This window comes from Sesamum indicum, linkage group LG2 (genome assembly GCF_026168435.1).
Source record: "Sesamum indicum cultivar Baizhima isolate 11 linkage group LG2, ASM2616843v1, whole genome shotgun sequence".
NCBI lineage: Eukaryota > Viridiplantae > Streptophyta > Magnoliopsida > Lamiales > Pedaliaceae > Sesamum > Sesamum indicum.
In genome coordinates, this window is record NC_142658.1 from 5,370,246 (window position 1) to 5,391,636 (window position 21,391).

At 38.0% G+C, this 21,391-nt stretch overlaps 3 protein-coding genes across 6 annotated transcripts; 1 reads left to right on the forward strand and 2 right to left on the reverse strand.

Annotated features, from left to right (window-relative positions):
- Positions 1 to 143: 143 nt before the first annotated feature.
- On the reverse strand, positions 144 to 10,436 carry LOC105155376 (P-loop containing nucleoside triphosphate hydrolases superfamily protein). 4 transcript variants are annotated; one of them, XM_011071247.3, is made up of 18 exons: positions 10,077 to 10,436; positions 8,856 to 8,922; positions 8,571 to 8,693; positions 8,185 to 8,387; positions 7,927 to 8,094; positions 7,450 to 7,809; positions 7,158 to 7,240; positions 6,736 to 6,820; positions 5,799 to 6,011; positions 5,417 to 5,476; positions 4,317 to 4,396; positions 3,654 to 3,973; positions 3,483 to 3,574; positions 3,273 to 3,402; positions 1,424 to 2,604; positions 1,065 to 1,348; positions 705 to 872; positions 144 to 595 (listed from the first exon to the last, which is right to left on the reverse strand). In XM_011071247.3, the coding sequence occupies exons 1-18, from the start codon at positions 10,290 to 10,292 to the stop codon at positions 484 to 486; spliced, it is 3,945 nt and encodes a 1,314-aa protein (XP_011069549.1). In that variant the 5' UTR covers positions 10,293 to 10,436; the 3' UTR covers positions 144 to 483. The 4 variants fall into 4 exon arrangements, with proteins under 4 accessions (XP_011069549.1, XP_011069548.1, XP_011069547.1 ...); XM_011071246.3 differs by having other exon boundaries at positions 3,660 to 3,973; positions 7,158 to 7,246; XM_011071245.3 differs by having other exon boundaries at positions 705 to 869; positions 7,158 to 7,246.
- Positions 10,437 to 11,207: 771 nt separating this feature from the next.
- LYM3 (Peptidoglycan-binding LysM domain-containing protein) lies at positions 11,208 to 13,651 on the forward strand. The gene is made up of 5 exons (XM_011071248.3): positions 11,208 to 12,109; positions 12,561 to 12,678; positions 12,760 to 12,921; positions 13,078 to 13,109; positions 13,236 to 13,651. Exons 1-5 carry the CDS (start codon positions 11,437 to 11,439, stop codon positions 13,502 to 13,504), a joined length of 1,254 nt encoding a protein of 417 aa, XP_011069550.1. The 5' UTR covers positions 11,208 to 11,436; the 3' UTR covers positions 13,505 to 13,651.
- On the reverse strand, positions 13,635 to 20,958 carry LOC105155378 (uncharacterized). Its single transcript, XM_011071249.3, has 9 exons — positions 20,801 to 20,958; positions 19,035 to 20,666; positions 18,429 to 18,564; positions 18,225 to 18,307; positions 16,820 to 17,058; positions 15,770 to 15,856; positions 15,013 to 15,112; positions 14,558 to 14,768; positions 13,635 to 14,478 (listed from the first exon to the last, which is right to left on the reverse strand). The coding sequence occupies exons 2-9, from the start codon at positions 20,640 to 20,642 to the stop codon at positions 13,904 to 13,906; spliced, it is 3,039 nt and encodes a 1,012-aa protein (XP_011069551.1). The 5' UTR covers positions 20,643 to 20,666; positions 20,801 to 20,958; the 3' UTR covers positions 13,635 to 13,903.
- Positions 20,959 to 21,391: the final 433 nt, after the last annotated feature.

Consider the following 21,391-nt stretch of genomic DNA (forward strand, 5'->3'; position numbering starts at 1 on the left):
ATACTGACAGATCATAAATTATGAGAATCCTCCCAACATTGTGGCATCCCACTTTCATTTTGTATTCTGTGCGGGCGGTGCAAAAAGATAATACATTCTCATACTATTTTTTCAGTTTTCTTATGCCAAGAAAAGAGAAAAGCTGAGCACTAGAATTTTGTATTTTTTCAGAAAAAGCTACAGACTGCAGCTTAGTGTATTATTTTGCAACTAGAACTAGAGAAATAAATGAAGTTTCCATTGACTACTTTCAAATCTATAATTCAAATAAATAGGATGAATTACTCTAGATTTACATTGATTGTACTCCCTGCAGTTCTGCCCATCAGTTTCCGATCTCTCTCAGGGAACCTAAAGACTGCCGCGGGCGATATAAGGAATGCAGCAGCAGGCATATGCATGATCTCCTCCTCGGGATTAAACTTCAAAAGTGTTGTTTTCTAGGTCAAGGTTGTTAATTTTCTTAATGTAGACATTTTACACCTAAGACGAGAAGGAACCTTTTTGGTAGCAATTGTACCGGCCCAGCAATGATATTTCTTCAGATGAAATTGATAACGGACCAGAATTCAAATAATGTCGTGGAACGCGTGCTCTGTGGTAAATCAGTACATCTTTATTAGTATATCTATTACCACCAGACATCCAATATCAGCATCTTCCTGAGACTGTGGAAAGTAAAACTTCTGACAGAGATCACATACCTTCTTTGCTTTCTGTTAATGAATTCGGATAAACGGGAGGCTTCAAATCTTGAAATCTGGCTCAATGTTGAGATGTATTCATGGAGTGCGTTACCCTTTGCTGCTAGATACGACTTTGGAGGGACTATGTTCTGAAGTATATTGCAAAGAGATGAATCTGATCCGCTGCTTCCGGAAGGGAAAGAGACGTTAGTTGTACCAAGGAACAAAAGATTGCATGAAAGCAACAGCAAGACGCTACAAGTCACCAATATATAAATAAAGCTTGTCAAGCAATTCACTTTCATTATCATGTATTAAAGATGAAAGCAGCACTACAAGAATAACAGAAACAGAGGGAAAGTAGGTTAAATATCATACCTCATTGAAATTTTGAGATCTTTGTATGTTTTTATATCTGATCGATCAACCTTTCTTTGGTCCTGACTAGCCAGTTTCCCTAATGCAACCGAACTTGCTGAGGATGACAACATTTCTGAGGCCAAACTCGAGGTGTTTGTGGTCCCTAACCCTAAAGAAGCAACTTCTTTGGCATAGAAGCACATTCCGTGCTGAGCAATAATTGATGACATTTCCAATTGATTATCATAATAACTATAGGAATGAGTTCTCTCACCAGGAATCGCTGATGATCCCAAAGAATCCTGCAAAAGAACTGCATTTAGTTATGCACATCACCATCAAAAGTAGAAGTACTTTCAGAGAGGATGAGTGCTTACAGATACTAGAGTCTGGCAATCTTTCAGTAACAGATCAGCCTCTGCGATTAAATTACTCATTCCAGTAGCAAACGTTAAACCTTGGGAAGCAATTTTCTCTTCTGCAGTCACATACTTCCTTAAATCATTGCTGTAATGCAGCCTCTGCCATGCTCTTTTTACAAAATCAATCACCTGATCAGATTCAGGATTGTCCAAGGACTTCAATTGGCTCGTGAAATCCATACGACTACACTCATCCAAAAGTTGATAGCCTCTTGGAAGATCTGTCTCGGATTTATGAGAGTCTCCCACCTCCTCTTGACAAGCACTAGTATCAGAAGTATTTCCTAAGATTTCCTTGTTGTGCAGTACATGCAAAGGTTTACAGGACTGAGCACCCATATCAGGTGCAAGAATAGGTGTTAGATCTTGGTCTTCAATTATAAAGTTACCTCCCATTGCATTGACAAAATGACCATAAGACACTGTTGTCGAATATAATTCTGCTTCATTGATAATCTCTGTCTCAGGGACGAAGGATGATTCTGGCACAAGCGACACATCAAGTGATGTACCTTCTATATGAGAATAATCAACTCTTTCCTGAAGCTGGCAATGATCTTCCAACTTCTCTACTTCAGAAGGATAGATCAGTCTAGTTGGATGGTGATGTATTTCAGTCGAAAAACATTGAGAGATTGGTATGTTTTTCATGTCAACTACTTCGGGATTAATATCTACTCCAGCTGAAATTAAGGGAATACTGCCACCTGAGACCTCGTCTTCAGAATCAGAAGAAAGAACGGTGTTGATCTTTCTCCTACCCTTTTGCTGAGGAAGTGTGACTGGGGAGCAAGAGAAATCAAAAAGCTCACTGTTGGCCTCAAATTGTGCACATTCAACATCATCAAGAAGTGAACACTGCAAGCTTAACATTGCCTTCTTTTTCACCTTAACAGGGTCTGGTTCAGCATTATGCATATGGGTATTTTCTGCACCACAGTCATTTCGGTCCTCACCACTATTTGTGTTCATCAAGCCATTGGTTTCTTCCATCAAAATCAACGACTTAACAACCTCCTCCGCCACAAGTTCAGAGAGCTTTGAAGGGTAACCGAAATGTATCACTTTTGGTAGGATGTGATGCGCAGCATCAAGATCGAATAGAACTGGCCAATGTGTTCTATAAAATTCATTACCTGGACAATGTACAAATGATATAATGGTAAAAATATGTGCAGACCTTGCACAGGCAATGACACAGTAAAAGAAATGGTCTGAAAAAAAAATTATAACAGAAACAGATTAGGATACAAAAAAATTTATCATAATGAAAGAATAAATTGAAGTAGTTTTCATCAATTTAAAAATTAAAATAAAAGAGGAATTTTGGGTCAACAATGAATACATAACTGATTTCTCAAATAAAGGGTAAGAGAGGATATAATTCTATCTGATTTTTTTTTTTTCTATATACACATGAAACATGGGCCTCAAGCAGTAAGTTCCATCGTTGCTTAAATATATCCAATCAAAGGTATAAATTGAGGAGATGTCAATGGAAATAAGAAGGGTATCTTTGTTTTCCCATGCAGAGCAATTTATAAAAAGAAAAAGGATTTGTGTTTGAATCACTGAGGAAGAAACTGTTGAAGAGTCCTTGGATCTCGTAAAAAGGTGAAGTGATAATATCACTTCTTTAGAAGCTCGCAGAGATCATAGAGCTGTAGCAGACTTACAAGAAGAGACAGAATATAACCTTATACAGTATGGCATAAGTTTGGTATTGATTCATCTCTTTGTTTCTACCACACATAAAGTCATCACCAATACGTAACAAGAAACCAGTTACGTGATAATAAATTACCTCTCTCAAGAGTTTGACCCTGGCACCAAAACTGGAGAAGCATGATGGTTTTGCGAATGTCTCTTTGACAAAAATAAACAAATCGTTCTACCAAGCAAGGATGGATTTTAGCTTTTTCTGAGGCACAAATCTAGAGGGGCGTTACAATATTGTTTCAAAAAGAGATAATTAAATGAGAATGTGATTAAAGAATTCATTAGGAACTCATACCATATGGACAAGTGGAAGAAGCTCATCCACTGATGGTACAGAAAAGCTCAACTCTAACCTGTCCAAATTCTTTGGGAGGACAGGACTGTCACCTGAGAATTAATTACAAAATATAGTTGGTTAGAAGGAAAACAATGGATGTTGACAAATGTAACCAATATGACTTCTTACTATTACTAGTCAATATCATGGGCCTTTTCGCTGTCTCTGCTAGTTGTTGTATAGTTGTTATAAAACCATGATCTTCATCCAGAGTAGCATCAACATCCTCAAAAAGAATCAAGGTTTTTATCTGATTTTGACAATTAGCAGTCCTGCTCTCTCCAGAGACTGATACCTTCAGCAATTCACCAGCTTCTTGCGAAGCCTCCTTATCCAATAAGTGTATCAGTTCATATACTTCATCATCGGAGCAATGTGCCTCTGCATTGACAGCCTTAAAAAACTTTGATAGGGATTTGTTGTCTGAATTTGTCCCACTGTCTACTGCACTGCAACAAAAATGGCATTTAACATATGTTGATGATTCAAAACGAAACAATAGTTTCACTTTTCTATTTCATCTGCTTCTGGAAGCCTTACTCTACACATAACGCTAGACTTATTATGCACAGTTTCTCCATCTTTTCTTCAAATTGTATTATCACTCTCACTAATTTTTTTATCAGTATAAATCATGTCGGCATCATTGTTTAATTATTCAGACATTGCTCACTATTTCCGCAGCTAATAATGAGCAGTAGAGGGGCTCACACATCATTAAAAAGAAAACTAAATGCGTGCTTTGCTCGACCGGCTCTTAAATGCAAAATCAATGATTACTATTAGACAAACCGCTGAAGCCAATGAGATTCTACAGCCTCGCCAAACTTCTGCTTTACTAGAGCTCCATTACGCCAATCCGATGCATTTATCTAGGGAAAAAGAAGACAAAATCAGACATACTATCTGAATCAGAGGGAAGTCTAAACAATATTCAGACACAGAATCATTAGACCTGGATAGTGTGGTGAACCCAAAATTGGGAATGTATCAGCTAATCAAGAATTTGTGAACTTTCTGATCAAAGAGAAGTCTTTCATTGCATATGTGCCCATGAGGACATGTTATGGGTCACTTCATGAAACTTGTCTATTTTTCAGTGCTGAAAATTAGTAACATAAATTTCTGAACAAAGCCATGTCTGGTTTACTCAGGAAGGCAGTTAGGCCTATGTGAGAAAGTTAAAATTGGAAGAAAGAATGTGCATATTTCAAAAGAATCTAGTTAATAAACAGGCTGCTCAACATGTCGTCAAGTCTTTTCACTTTTAGGGACTAAAATATATGTTCAAAGAAAAAGAAGGTGAACTGCATGCTTGAACCTTTACTCCTCACACAGACCAGTGAGGCTTATCATAGTCTTGTTTATAACCACGGACAACTGGTTATACTTGGTTATTTCAATCAGACCAAGAAACTGAGGCTATCATTTCCAATGCTTCCATGTCTCTTACCTGGTAGATCAAAACTAACTCTCAAACAAGAGCTTGGTTATGGATGTAGCTGCACTGTACATATCCTATAGGCACAACTGATTACTCCTAGCACAGGCATTAGACTCATTGCTATAAGGACCTTAATAAAAGGGATTTCATGCAAACTACAAACAGGAAAAGAAAATTGTAATGCTATTGGTCACAATTGAATTATAGTTTCATTCCCCATGAAACTACTCAGAAGTGGGTTTTTGGTACGCTTTTCTTTTGTAGGCTAAGCATTTCTTTGGAAGTGGTGCTTCAATTTATGATCAAAAGATTAACCTGTCAAATTATATCATCTAAAGATAGTTTTGTTACAAGACATGCCAGAAAGAAAAACATAACTGAGCAACAGAAGGCATCAATTTTTACATAAGATGAAGTTTTTGCTAATTTCTTCCAATAGAAGCGGTACCTCGATAACCTGAAATCCTTGATCTCTGGCACAAGCATAGATGGCAGCAGATTTCCCACTCTGCAATATAAAGCCAGCACCTCCAATCATAAAAAATCACAGTTTTTCTTATTATTAAACTATTATAAACAGAGCTCGTGGGTGTGTCATGCATTACTGCTATTAACTATGAGGAACTAAGACTAAAGGAAAAACTTTTTTTTTTGTTTTCCTATGAAGAATCTAATATGGATGACACTTTAAGCTAAATAATGAAATATATCTGAATCTAAGTAATGGCAATTTTGGAATGAAAAACATCTTGAGTCAGCTTAGTCCTCGACAACTGATTCCCTTGTCAAAGTAAAGAGAAAGCCCGAGGGTGACGAAATGCATTATATACCCCAGCTGGTCCAGTAATTAAGAGAACATTCTTCAAGGCTTCTTCATCCTTGATGGTATCATAATTAGCATCATTTTGCTTGTAATCATGATCAATATCTTGCACAACAGAAATGTCTTCATCCATGCAACTTCTACTGATTAGGGAACCCCTTCTGTGCCAAAGATGAAGCCAGTCACTTAAAAGTTCCACTGCTTCACCATTACCACATATCTGCCAACTCATATAAAAAACTATGTAAGGAAAAGAAAAATGGAAAAGATGGTGAAAGGAACATAATATTAAGAGCAATTTATATGATTACATGAGAAGCGTGCATCTCTTGATATAGTACAGAGGTTTATCTAATAGACAGCACAGGCAGTAAGATTTTACTTCCTAATGTATACACAAATGAATTAAGCAAAATCAAAAGAGGTGCTTCAGTTGATGCAATGCATATGCGAGACGATTTATTCTTTGATAAATGGTTGCTCCAGCAAAATGGAGGATTTATCACAACCAAAGGAAAGTGAAGTAGATTTGCTCTCTTCCTTAACGCTCCATATCAAGCATCTCAGGAGATTGCTTGACATCCTTGGTGGTGTGCAAAAAAGAACAATCATATGATTAGAAGTTCTGCTACGTTTAAATAAGTTAAATATCAGAAGACAGCATGCACATTTTACAAGCCATCTAAAAATCAAATGCTTCTCAATATGGTTGGAAATCATACACCTCACTTCCTCTCTATTCAAAGAGAAAGTCATGTCAAGGTAAAAAGAAAATTATTACAGGAGTCCTCACATGTAAGGCTAGAAAATGCAGAAATTTTTAAGCTAAATTGGAGCAGCACTCAAGTTTACCAGAAGAGCTTAATTTCCAGATCTGCCTCATTCTCAATTTGTCCTCAGATAGTAACATCATTGACAATAAAATATCTGAAAACATAATTCACCTGTCTGGCATTCTGAGGCTGGTACTTGTCGGTCCAGAGACAATTTTCAGGCTGATTATGACAAGTATGATAATGGGACATGATCCTGGGTCCAAGATACCATAGAGGGAAGAGTTTCAGATACCACTGCTTGTTAGGCAACACTTTAACTCTCAATCAAATAAACGTGCATCATATAGGCATTTAACAGTTAATACTTCATAGAATTCTGGACTTCAGGAAAAAAGGATAATTCAAATGTCTCAAAAAACTGAAACTTTGAGTTGAAGATGAAGCAAACAGATTCCAGAACACGAAGAAACAATTGAAAATGTAATTAAATGGTTCCCACCTAAAAATATAAATGTCACAACTGGTTTAGAATCCAATTCAGAGCATGTTGAACATGTCCAATTAAAATTTGAAAGAAATCTAAATTTTACCTTTCCTCAAGAAGTTTGTCCTGGAGCTCAGACTGAGAGCTTGGGCAACTAGTCCCTGCAAGTAAATAATTGTTTCCAATTTCCTGGTCCTGCCAATTTTGAAGGTCAGAATCTTTTCACATGGTATTACATACAAATCAAGAATTTTATGCAGAACGCATCATTTCATGTATTAGCATAGTTATTTCGCTCATTCAATCTATGCCACTTCTAGAAAGTAGTCTAACAAATTGAAAGGAAAACATACTTCCAGTAAGAATTCACAGGTCAGAGATAGTCAGGCAAATATTACCAGCAACAGTGGTTCAGCAAGGATGTCTTCTGCATTTTTTGGCAGCATATCTTGATCCTTCTGCTGTTCACTACATATTACTCTCTCATCAGCCAGTGATGCCAATGATAAGGATGAAATGGGATGTGAACATTCTGGTTTGTCAGGCCGCTCAACAGGAACCTGTTTTTGTAGGACCGAGTCCTGGTGACAGTTTTGGTATAGTGATATTCTGGTCAAACGAGAGGCATTCATAATGTTATCAAAATTCAAGGAGTCAACAGATCCTTCATAAACTGGTGAATATCCATATTCCAGATCGCCATTGCCACTTCTTTCCGAGATTACCCAATGTCCCCAGTCAAAGGTCGTGCAATCATCCTGAGTATGCAGATGCTGAATGTTACCAAAATACGCAAAACCCCACTCAAATGTTTCTGTGTGGGAAAAGCAAAGAATAACATTCAACGTTAATTTTGCAGAACAGTTGATACATACCTCAACATTCTCAAATACATGGATAGGGTTGAAAGAAATGCCTTTGTCCTTTCTCTCAAAAGAAGACAATTTACTTTCTGAATCAGTCAAATCTTGGCTTGTTTTCCCTGCTTTCCATGATGTGAAAAATGGATGTATTTGTCGTCCAGCAAATATGCGTGAATTTTCCTAAGAAAGGTGTTGCTTCAATCTTACTAGGACATAATATTCTAAGTCAGATTCATCCCCAAAAAGTGGGTTGCAAAACATAGTTCATACCTCTGCTGTCAATTTCGCCTCCAATCTTAGATCTGGAATTGTTCGCAATGGCTGTTCTTCCACTGCAAGGTCAAATGGGAGTTGAACACAACATAATTCTCTTCTGCCATTTTTCATCTTTTTATTTGGTGTTGAGGTCCTCCTTTCCTTCGTTGGAGTTGACTTATCCTGCCTCTTCATCTTTCGAGGAGTACTCCTACCATCTAATCAGGTTTGTCAATTTTAATTTTTAGTCCTCCCTAATATCAAGTATCTTACAATAAGCTATTGTGATATTATCGTAATGAGATGGAACATGGAAGAACATATTTGTGAAATAGACCAGTCAATACTTAGCAATATGAACCCTGTTCAAACTTGAAAATGGGACACGAAAAATAACATACTTGGAGTAGAGATAGGAGGTGAATTGATTTCATCATTATCTTCAGGCGAATCAATGAATACTGGCTGATTTTGCTGAATTTCTTGCTGGGGCCTCTCAGAGGCCTTCACAAAGAAACTGGACTCTGCGAGAAAAATTAAAAGAAATTTTACTAGCCATCATTCTGGAAAAAAATTCTATAAATTGACAGAAACTAAACAAAAAGCAGGATTCTTCTTATGCCTCTTTATGATCTGAATTCGAAAGAAGGCATTATCACAATAATTGCAGCAACGTGTTCACTTACTTGAAGCAACTGGGGAAAAACTATCATTCACTTGCTTGCTTGAAGTTTCTTTGCCATTTTCTATAACCTGGTAAGTCAAAAGACAGAAGTCAATGAGGAGAAAAATGACCATTTAGGTTATGCGTACATTTTTTATAGCCATTCTGCTCCACCTTGTATTTATGTAACATATTTCTAATAGTCAAACCTCATACTTAAAGAGCAAGGGCTTTAAGTGTGTGCTTTAGATATCTGCCTAAGGTCAGTAACAATCTTCCGCATTCTTGAAACTGTTACTTGACACTCAAGAAGCTCTTGCTCGAGTAAAACACAGGACTAGGAACCTGACCAAGCTATCAGAAGTTGGTTGCTATAAGTTTGTCAAACTCAGTTTTTCACTTACTAAACCAAGCTTGTAAACCTTTTCTAATCAGTTACTTATTTAAGCTCTACTTTGTAAGCCACAAAATGGAAAAAACAATATCTTACGGATAGTAACTAAGTGGGTTTGGCAAAACTGAAGATCCACGCTGCTTAATCCTAGAGGACCCAGTAGAATCTACCCCATGTCCCCCTCTAGCCAAGTCCAGCCTACACCCAAACTTCATGGATTAAACCCCTTGGAGTCACTAGACCCATTTATAATTTTTGAAACATTGAATACATCAACTTTTTTTATCAATGTATCATGTGCATGCCTTGATTTTCGAGAATTATAACAGTTTTTACTATTGTGTATATGAAAGTATAAACTATTCATGAAGTTTTATTCATATTTCAATTTATAACATTAATTTTATTGTTTTAATATATTGTATATGCTATGTGGGCATATCTCCGCACGTATAAATATTGAATAGATGCATGCACATATATATGTGTCTCACTACATAATTTATGCAAGGCGGATTTCAGGCTGGGCTGGCCAAGGTGCAAAGTTTGCCCCAAACCCACTCAATCCAAAGCAGGAAGCCCAGCCAATAACCCGTTTTACGCAAAAACCCACCCTGACCCCCTTGTCCTCTCTACCATATTCAACTAATTCAGAATGAATTGAACTTGTTTTGTTAGATACAAAAAGCAATCTGATTGAAAGTTAAAACCTCAATACACAAAGTAAGGCTGTCTCTCTCTCTCTCTCAATTCATGATAACAATTGCACAAAAGAAAAACTCAAAACCAAACAATGCAAGATGTAATCTGACAATGTACAATCAGCAAAGCACGAAGTACGACTCATACCTTCTTCGAAGAAGCTGGCGGCGTCGTTTTTGACCTTGAATTAGGCTTCACCTTACTTCCTCTCCGCCTTTTGCTACTGCCACACCACTCCTCCTCTTCTTCCGACACTTGTTCTTCTCCATTGCCGCCGCAATTTTCTCCTTCCTTGATCACACTCTCCCTGCGTGGAAACAGTGTCGATTGAACCAATCGTCGCCTCGCATCCTTCCCCTCCATAGCTGAATTAGGGCTTAATTCGATCCCTAGCTGAATTCTGTCCGGGAAGAAGGAGAATTATAATCGGAAAGGGTTTTGCTGAAAGATTTCACGTGGATTTGGGAGTTAAAAGGTAAAAAACAATATTTGTTGGGGAAGAAATCTAAAAAGATCTAAAGATTTTATTTATATGCTTTACGGTGACCGGCAGAACAAGTAGCGGGTAACTTATCTCCGCATTTTCCCGCGCAGAAGCGGCCTTTTCTTTCCCGTTCTGTTTTGTGTTTCCCGCGCTGCCGGATGCATTGGGCTACAATTTCGGATGGGCCTATCGTCTATTGAGACCCAGCCCAAATCCATACAGCCACCGAGCCCATGAATAAATAATTGGGCCAGCCCGTAATCCACCAGCCGACAAGGCCTACTTTTATTGGCCCAATCAAATAAATGATATATATAGAAATGGAATTTAAATTTTGATCAGCAATAGGTGCAAAATTAGTATATGTAACTTGTTTACTATTTTTATTGATAATTTGCTAAAATATTATTAGCTCATATACTAATAATGCATTTACTAACATCTTTGCTATAAAGAATTACAACGGCTTTTGTTAAATTTGTTAGTGAACTATTTGAAAGATAAATTATCAAATATTTAATGTAATTGACTGTTTTAGATCAGAAATAATACGAATAATCGATGAAGAGTAAATATAGAAATATATAAAGAGATAGCTTTAATCGAACACCAATATAAGAACCCAAATAATGTTGTGTTGGTTGGATTCAATTTTTGACACAATAGAATAGAACCCAATATTAGACTTAAAAATAATTATAAACGACTGGAAATATGGCCTAAGAGGGCAAATTAGTGAAAGCACAATAAATCTTGTCATAATCAGACAAGCTGACACTCAGTGCCTCTACTTTTATTCAAAAAACATTTGTCCTCTTCGCTGAGCTCTGCTGTTGCCTGCATTATTCTGCTCTCACTCAGTGCAAGATCAGCAGCAGCTGATATCGGCTCCGGAGTCGCAACGCTGAGTCTTGAACTCCATTCATGTTCGGTTTTCCACATCCGACATAGTAATTGCTCTTCTTCAGCTCAGGCTCAGCCAGCCACGTTCTTGATAGTTTCCGCTAAAACCCACGGTGGAAAATGCCGCCAGTTTCCCGACCTGTCATCATCATTCTCGTCCTCTCCCTTCTCGGCGCGCTCCTCCCACGCGCCACCCCGAAGTCCACTATTGAACCCTGCTCCAACTCCGACTCCTGTACCTCCCTCGTTGGCTACACCCTCTACACCGACCTCAAAGTCTCTGAAGTAGCCTCCATCTTCTCCGTCGACCCCATCTCCCTCCTCTTAACCAATGCCATCGACATTTCCTACCCCGACGTCGAGAACCACATTCTCCCCTCGCAACTCTTCCTCAAAATCCCCATCCCCTGCTCCTGCGTCGACGGCATTCGTAAATCCAACTCCATTTCGTACAAGACTCGCCCCTCCGACACGCTCTCCTCCATTTCATCCGCCGTGTACAGCGGTCTCGTGTCGGCTGATCAGATTAAGCAGGCGAATCCCGATGCCGAGCTCTCGGACCCTTCGGTCATTAGTGTAGGCACAAAGCTGAATATTCCGTTGCCCTGTACTTGTTTCAATAATAGCGACAACAATTTACCGGCGGTTTATATGTCGTACGTGGTGCGGGACGTGGATACGTTGGCCGGGATTGCGGCGAGGTACGTGACGACTGTGAGTGATTTGATGAATGTGAATGCTTTGGGGAGTGCGGACATTAAGGAGGGTGATATTCTTGCAATTCCATTGTCGGGTTAGTTTGATTCTGCTTCTAGTTAACGCTGGTTTCTTGTGTCCTTTGGTTGTTCTGATTGTTGTGGTAAATGTAGTTCTTTGATGATGTGGTGATAATGCAGTTTCTGTACTCGATTTTGTATATGAACAATATCTTGTCTGTCACCAATGATGTCTTGAGGACCCATTTATCAGTTAGTTTGATTGTGATCACTGCTTCCATTTTTCTGTACATTTGTGGGGGGTAAGTGCTACTTAGAGAAATGCTTGCTGTAAGAAGAAAACATTCTGGGATTTGTGTTTTTCACTTTTTCCACTGCATAAATTAGGTAAGTTTTTGCTTTTAAGGACTGCGTTTTGTTACCTTTGTGCATCAAAGCTCGGGTTTGATACCTTTAGGATTAGCTGAGAGTCTTAGTTCCCTCCTTGGACAACTTTGGAAATGAATCACTATATAATGCAATTTGCAGCTTGCGCGTCTAATTTCCCAAATTATGCTGCGGACTATGGCTTGGTGGTGCCAAACGGGAGTTATGCTATAGCTGCTAGTCACTGTGTGCAGTGCAGCTGTGGACAAGGAAGTCGGAAGTGAGTAAACAATTTCACATATATGCACATTACGCCCTTCCTAGAGAAACGTCTAACTACTAGTTACTTGGATTCTTGCAGTTTATACTGCATGCCGGCTTCACTGGCAGTTTCTTGTTCAAGCATGCAGTGCCCAAATAGCAATCTCATGATAGGAAATTCTACCGTGCAACAATCAAGTGCTGGATGTAATGTGACCTCATGCAGTTACGGTGGCCTTGTAAATGGAAGCATATCAGCCATGTATGCTTTCAGACTGATTCTTAGCTCCCGCCCCATATTTAGTAGACTTAAGAAGATTTCTTGTTGTAGGAAACTAGTAGGTGTTTCTTCTTTTTTGCTTTTGACATAGAAATGGAAGATGAATACAACTCTTGTCTGTTTTTTGTTTCTCTGCAGTTTGTCCACATCCCTCCAACCTCGATGCCCAGGTAAATGATGTTTACTGTTAGTTCCTACTTTCTTGTTTGAATCTACCTCTTTGTTTTTAGTTGCAACTAATAGCTGTTGATTTGATATCAGTTGCTGTGCTTAAATTTTGTTGGATCTTTCTGCAGGATCACAGCAATTTCCTCCACTCATCGCTCCACCCACAGTAGTCCCAGATTCATTGTTTGGTCCAGCACCTTCACCATCCGAATCTGGTGGTATTCCAACATCGACAGTGGTGCCCTCTTCAGGCACAGTTCTGGCATTTCCACCTGCCAACGGACCCAGGGCAAATGCCTTGGGCTCCTCTGGCACTCATCCGTCAATGAGCCAGTTAACTGGATTTCGCATTTTATTGGTATTAGGTTTCATTGTCATGCATGTATTATCAATCTAGTTATAATTTCCTCAATTGTAGTGGTGGAAACAGCAAGAACCTTGTGTTGGTTGGTCTTTAGCATAAGGTCCCGTGAGTATGTTGTATTTTTTAACATAATAATGTTGCAAAAATTTTAAAATGCAGCTAATGAGCGATTCCATGTCATCTTCACATTCCTCCCCTATGACAAAATTTCAGTTACACCGAGGTTTTATGCACCTCATCCTTCTAACTGAGACTTAAAATTTCATGGCACCAAGTTAAGCTACCATTTCAGAAAGATGTCCGACTAATGTTCTATACAAGTTAATTATAGACATCTCAGCCAAAAAGGAAAAACATATCCATATTTCCATTTGGGTAAGCTCCCCTACAAATCAAGGGATTTTGAAGGTGTCATTCATCAACTTCAAGACTCTACCTGTTTCTTTGAGATAGAGCACCCCTGTCTCTCAAAATTCTTCTCCGCTTCATTGGGTTCTCCTCCAGAATGTCATGGTGATTACAATTTACAATTTTTTCATTTTCAGACAAAAGCCCATTTGAACAAGAATTGGTTTCAGCAGCAGATTGTGGTACCTCATCATTGCGATCAGCATTTGTATCGATTTGATTGAGACAATTTCCAGTGTCCAAAGCCTCACCATCATTAACTGTCCCAAACTTGGTATCTGCCTCATTAAAGGAACTTACAGCCGTTGGGTCACCAGATTCAACAGCAGCATCATTGTTATTTTCGATTTTGAGCCGGGGAGAGAGATCAAGATCTGATGCAGCTAGAACCCCAGTATCGTCAATTTGCTCCTCCTGAGTATTTTGATTGTGAGTTTCGACTTCAGTGGACTCTGTTGCTGAGGCAACACGTGCATTGGCACTAGATTTAACTGGAGCAGCTTCAAACTGATTTTGTATTTTGACATCCGACTGAGATTTGGAATCTGATGCAGGATTTTCTTGCATATTCTGATCCTCAGCTGTAACTTCAGTGCACCCTGTAGTTACAGTTGCAAAACTAAGTATAATGACAGTGAAGTTGATCAGAAGTTCTGTAAAAAAAAACCCATGAAATACCTGCAGAATTCATTAGCCCTTTATTATCCTGATGCCCCGATAGAGGTTTCTGCAACATGTCTATCCCCGGGAACACAATCATGCTCATGTACCTCAGTTCTTGCCTCTTTGATTCTTCAAGGGGAACAAAACCAAATACTTTTGTCCATGTTTCGTTGAGTTCAGATATTGCAGGTATTACCAGTTTCTCAACACCAAGTGAGCAGAGAACCTGAGAAGAAATATATACAGAAGATTACAAACAACAGTTGGGAGAAATAAAAATAAATAAACCATGCCAGACTAAGAAACAGCAAAACTGAATTTCCTCCAAAATTTCAAATGGATTGTATAAAAACACATCATATGGGATAATCTAGGATGCTGAAACACTGCACCAGCAATCAGGACACCAAGGAACTTGGAAAACATTGCACAAGACTAAAAATGCGCCTTTAAAGGAAAGAAAAGCATACCATTTCAGTTGCTGCTAAAAGCCGGCTGCACATGCCTTGACGACGGTACATATATCGAGTCCCAATGAAAGGCATTTCTGCTAACCTACTCCCATGGATTCTATTTTGACAGATCACAGAAAGAAATTGTCATTGCGTAAATACACAGTCAGTATCTGATCTCAAAATAGGATCATATCCTCAAACTGCCAATCATGAAGGAAAGAATACAACATGAGCAACTCCGAACAAAAGGAATTCAAGGATATCAATATTGACACAAAGGTATTACTGAATATAGTCCTTTTAGTTTTCATCATCTTTGCAGGAAGGATGCATGCTTCCAAAATTCAAGGTCAGGTTACATGAAGTTATAGAAGATTTAACTTCAAGAGGAAAAATCAGATTAACTAATTTCAGGAGTCAAGACTAATTGGAGAAAGTGTTGAGTTACATAAAGGTTGTTACTAGAAACTAGCTAAGGCAACTGAATATAAAGAAAGCACATTATCACCCAAAAAAAAATTCTTCCAAGTAAGATTCTCAATGTTGATAATTGAAACAATCCTGAGCAGATATTTCTGTAATTTATAGAATGTAGGCTCCTTCCACAAAAGCCCAACTGCAATCATCACTAAATCCAATCCTACTAAAGCCCAACTGCAATCATCACTAAATCCAATCCTACTGAGGTACATATGGGCACATGCTCAACAAAGAACAATGTGAACAAACTTAAGATACGGATAATAGACTATACAGTGAAAATGTAGATAACCTTATGGATGCCGCCGAGACAAGTTCATCACCCTTCTCTAGGATAATGGTGTAAAATCCATCATAGTTCAACCGTTTAATATTTGACCTGGGAACAAGAATGCAGAATAGAAGAATGAAACATCCAGTTTATCTTTACAGTAATCAAATGCAAATAGTACCCAACTCTGATTTTGTTGGTTATACAAACACAGGCAGAAGATTGTTTGGAATAGAAAAATGAAATATCTCCCATGTGATTGCTAGCAGAGTCATAGATAACCTCGTTACACTTACAGCCTAAGCAAGAGAGGAACTATTTTGTCAAATATGGACTGTCTAAGTATTGTGATATGAGAAGCAGTGCTTTTAGTTTGCATTTTAATCACTACCATGAATGATAACAGCTCAAAAGCTTAGGGGCCGTTTGGTTGTGTTTTCATTTTCATTTTCAGTTTCCAATAATTGGAAATGTGTAGAAATGCTTTATTGATTTTTGTGCGAAAATTGAGAATATGTTTGGATTAGTTGTTTTCAAATATAGGTATATAGGTGTGAGAATGTTGAATATAGGTATATATATTTTTGATGTGACAGATGACCAAATTGATTGAACATGTAAAATTATAAAATAATCAAAGTGAGTCTTGCCATTTGAAACAATTTTAATTGATTTGAAACAAGAAAAGACATGTTGACATTCTCAATGAAAAATTGAGAATTAAAATAGGAATGCATTCTCAATGAAAATGGCTTGACCAAACAAAATCCCAACTACCCAAATAGTGAAAAGTGAAAAAAATCTCATTGAAAACACAACCAAACGGGCCCTTGGTTTTCAACAATATATCAGAAAGCACATGAAAATTTGATTTAAGTCCCATTTACTTTAGAATGCTCATAGATTGAAGAAAATATGGCTAAACAAAACAAAAAGGGCAAGTTCAAGAATGAACAGAATTTTCTTCAGAGGAATATCAAATTACCATCACAAGAACATGTCCCCACAATTTTTGACTTAATAGCGTAGAGTATGGCATAGATAGCAGAATGACGATGCAAAAGTGCTTACCCACAGCTGTAAACAACATTGTGAATCATATTGGTTCCACTTCGCTCATCTATGATAGGTTGAAAGCATTCATCCATAACAGTGAAAGCAACAGCTAACTTGGAATTGCTTTCTACTGTTGAGGAGTCACCATTGCGAGATGCATCATCATTGACAACACGATGCTGCAGAACAGTATAAGAAAATCCTCCTCCTAGTTCATGTCTAACCCCAAGAAGAACCTGTAACTGCTCAAAAATCTGCAGATGAAAGGCACTAGATGTATCAGCGCCAAAATAAATGTAAAAGGTTAGACTAAAATATTTCAAAGGCCATTAAGATAAATGGGAAATTGAATTCAGAATAATACAAACAATAAGATACATATAAAAGAAAGCTTGTTCTCATACCAACTTTTCAGTGCCTTCATTGAATTTACTACAATACTCCTCAAACTTGCACTGACACACCTCGACTTTTAACACATTTTTATGTTTTAAAACCACTATCCCATGACTAATAACCAATCCATCAATATAAAAGATAATTATTTATAATTTTTAAATTTGCGCACACATCGGGTGTGCCATGTACTGCTAATTCTATTAAAAGAAAGCCTACTTGAAGTGCAGAAAAATAGATCTGACTCTTATGGTCAAGTTCATCAAATCAAATACTGCTACCATTACAGATCATGCAAGTCCGCAATAAGAACAGGACTCATAAATCAATAAGATGAGATAAATGATCAACCAAGAAATTCAACCAATAAAAAGTATCTGATGGGAAATGTTAATACAGGAGAGGTGGATGTAGAAAAAGAATCTACATTGATGTACAATGTAAGTTCCTCAGCATGTGTGCCAAAAGTGTGATACATAATCTGGTTATTCACCAAAAGCTAATTCGCAGGAGCTAGAAGGAATTAAAAATAAATGGAGGACGATCAGAATGGAGAAAAAATGAAGACCAATTTCACGCTGTCAAAACCTGTCATACTGCATTTTACAGCTCTACTCTGTTAGAACATTTTACATATCCTGATGCTTCAAGAAAAAAGCAACCATAACTACCAATTTTTTCTTGATCTTTTCTACCGGTTTGGTCACGGAAAAGTCTGCTCAGTTCCTATGGAAAGGGATGGCCGAACCATCAAGTTTCCCACATTAAGAAAACTTTTGGCTTAAAAACCATGGCATGATAAACAATACACCAATTTCTCTGGTTTTAGTTGAATTGGCATTTTAGTTGCATTGGAATTATCTAGTATCATAACTAAGAATATATATCGTTGCATTAAAGATCACTACAATAGAATATTTGCATTCTTAATAGAAGTGTCCTGCTGTTCAAGCAGCAGTATGGCAATCACATAAAAATTCTCAGAAGAAAAGACTAATTCACATCATATTATCAAGCAGAATACCTTAGAGCATTCCTCCCCACAAAAGGATGGGCTTTCATCATCAAAATCTTCGGCAGTGGTCCCTTTAGTGCAATGTGCATGAACTGCAAAACAGTAAAAGTTGCGGACAATCAGTGCAACAAGTACCTATTATATACTTTAGAAACAAGGAGATTGTAGATTTTTGGGACAATCTAATAACTGGAAGGGGTAAAACAAGCTTACATTTTTCCTCACACAAACAGCATGTGAGCAATTCAGATAATAAATTGCAATCGCCATCAGTAGTTGAGGTACTTCCACAGGCCATTCCACAAAATTTGCATGAACAGTAAACACAGTGCCAATCTCCAGAAGGAACCTGAGGCGAGAGAATTACGAGTGTGTATCATTTGAATTTTGTAGCTGTCATAATATCCCATACGAGTCAAACTAAAAAGTATAGGCATTTCATCTTCTAAAGGATACTATACAATCATTTAAAAAATCACATATCCAATATTCTACGTTTGACTACCAATGAAATGACAAATAATAGCAAATTTGGAGGATATTCTATGATATAACAAAGCATGAGAGTTGCTTTGCAGGTTGAGCGTCGAGCATCCAACCTAGTTTCTGGTTTAAGAATCACAACAAACATCAAAGAAATATGAATACAAGCTTTCAGGCTATTCAAAGTAAACAGTTAATGCTACAAAGTGTGGAGCAAGCAATTATACATGAAAATCAAGTTTGTAAAATGCTACAAATTGGGGCATGTAATGTATTAAAGAGTTAATGGAAAACAACAAAAAAAGAAGAGCAAGCGAAAAAGGTCCGGCATCGTACTTTAATACTTAAACAGCCATGATGGAAAGTCGATGGACAACTGTCACAACAGATCAAGTCACCACCATCACCACACACATTGCATGTATCATCATTGGGATCATCACCTTCCACATCGACACAAACAAAACCAAGATTATTAGTTTCAACGTGTTTTTTCCAGGAATCTACTAGGCACTGAAAAAGAGAATTCCCGGAATCAAGATATATGTCCTGATACGGTTTTCCCGGTGTACTTTCAGCATGAGACTCAAAGTCCCGAATAGTGTGTGTTATATTACAACAGTCGCAACAGATTCCTTCCTTCAGAACCCTTCCTTCAAGTAGTATCTTTTTACCCCTCCCTCTCTTATACTTCACCTTCCCACCAAGCGGAACCGTTCCCAAATCAATCATCCATGAGAGCAAGGTGCGTTTTCCCTCGTATAGTTCATAGTTATTACCATCAGACCCATCACGAGGTCTACGTGCCAACAAAATTCGTTGTTTGCCCCGACCTGATCTTGATTTAATCCTTCCCTCTAAGGATTTACTTTTAGATGGCTCCTTCTTTGTCATTCTTTTTACAGTCTTTCCTGCACTATTCTTCACTTTGCCTGCTTTCTTGCCTTTCGTAGTGATTCGAAACAGCATGCTAAGTGTCTCCTCTGGTATAGGACTAAATGCTGAAACATCTCTATCCTCTGCATTTCCCTCATCAATCTTCTCCTTAAGCTTTTTGTAAGCCAATGTAACTGACCAGTGAGTTCTTCCTTCCCGGTCAACATAAACAGCGTCCTGGTAATCTTTGGATTGCCTCTGCCTGTATTCAACAGTCCATCCAGCCTTCTTAAGCATGGCAACTATTTGATCCCTCACTAACTGCTTCTGTTCCCTAAGCCCCAGGTCGTTTCCTTCAGCACACCCCACTGTGACTTTCTGCAGCATTACACCATTCTCTAAATCGTTAGTAGCAAAATTTAACCTCTTTGCTGGACCCCCCTTTGCAGATTGCATGTGATCGCTATTTTTCTTAACATTTTTTCTTGTAATCACCAACCCCGTACTCCCATTCTCAGTCTTGCGTGGCCTTCCCCGCTTTCGCTTCATTTTTGGCCTTCCTCGACCTCGACCAGTCCCATTAGGACTCTCGCCAACCTTCTTCCGCTCCATTACCTTGCCGTCTTTCTTCCTATAACTCAAAGAGGAAATCTCACGTTTACCTTGCAGTTTTGGGGGCCTCCCCCTCCTACCCTTCTTTGGATGACTCGGCAACACGGAAACCTCACATTTACCTTCCTTTTTTGGGGGCCTCCCTCGCCTACCCTTCATCTTTTTCCTTTTCTGCAAAACAGGAACCTTATTTTCATCCTTATCCTCCACAGCCAGCGCCTTACTTTCATCCTTATCCTCCATCTTTACTATTTCCATCTTAATCACTTGCTTTTCACCATCACTCATGGCCAATGTCCTTGACCTCGAAACCCGCCCGGTTTTAGGTAAACCATCAGACCCCTCATTCCCCTTATCAGTTGAATTCTTCTTCTCAACCCTTTTTCTTTTTCTCTCAACTGGTTCTTTGTTCAGATCAATCAACTCATCTTCAACTTCTCCACTCCCCTCTCCCATCTTAACCAATATAAATTCCAAATCCTGCCCAAAACAAATCACAAACCGAAGAAAAACCCAGATGAGAAAAAGTAAATAAAAACCCAGCATCATGCAAACTCCATAACAAAAGAAACAAAGAAAAATATAAAAAGAGAATATACGAAGAGAAATCTTACCAATGGCAACAGAAATATGCAAGAAAAACGTAACCGAGGCGATACGTACAGATGAGTTGTATCTATATTCTAAGGCTTCTGCATAGCAAATTGAGAGAGAGAAAGAGAGACCACCAGACAGGGTTTAATTTTTAACGTGTACAGGGGATTTTGGGGAGAGGGCTTTATATTTATTGTGGTATTCTTTTTAATTTATTGATCTCTGCGGGGCGGGATTGTAATTTAGAATCGGACAAGATTACCCAAATTTTCCCTCCATTATTGCTGCTCTTCCCATTAAAAATATTTTTGAATTTCAGAAACAGAGTTGACTATTTTGACTTTGTCCTTTTCTCTTCTTCTTCTCCTTCTTTCAATTTGATTTTTGGGGGTTTTTATCAACCCTAATTTATCATTTGCATACATACATTCTTGGGGATTAATTTATAGTTTTTCCAAATCTTTTCTCGCCACTAATTTCCAATTTTTCAAAAATATTTGGCTATAATATATGTAAAAGATCAAATAAGATTTAATTTAATAACGTCACAGGTATAATAAATATATTATTTGATATTTAATTTAAGATTGCGCGATAAAAAATTAACGCAT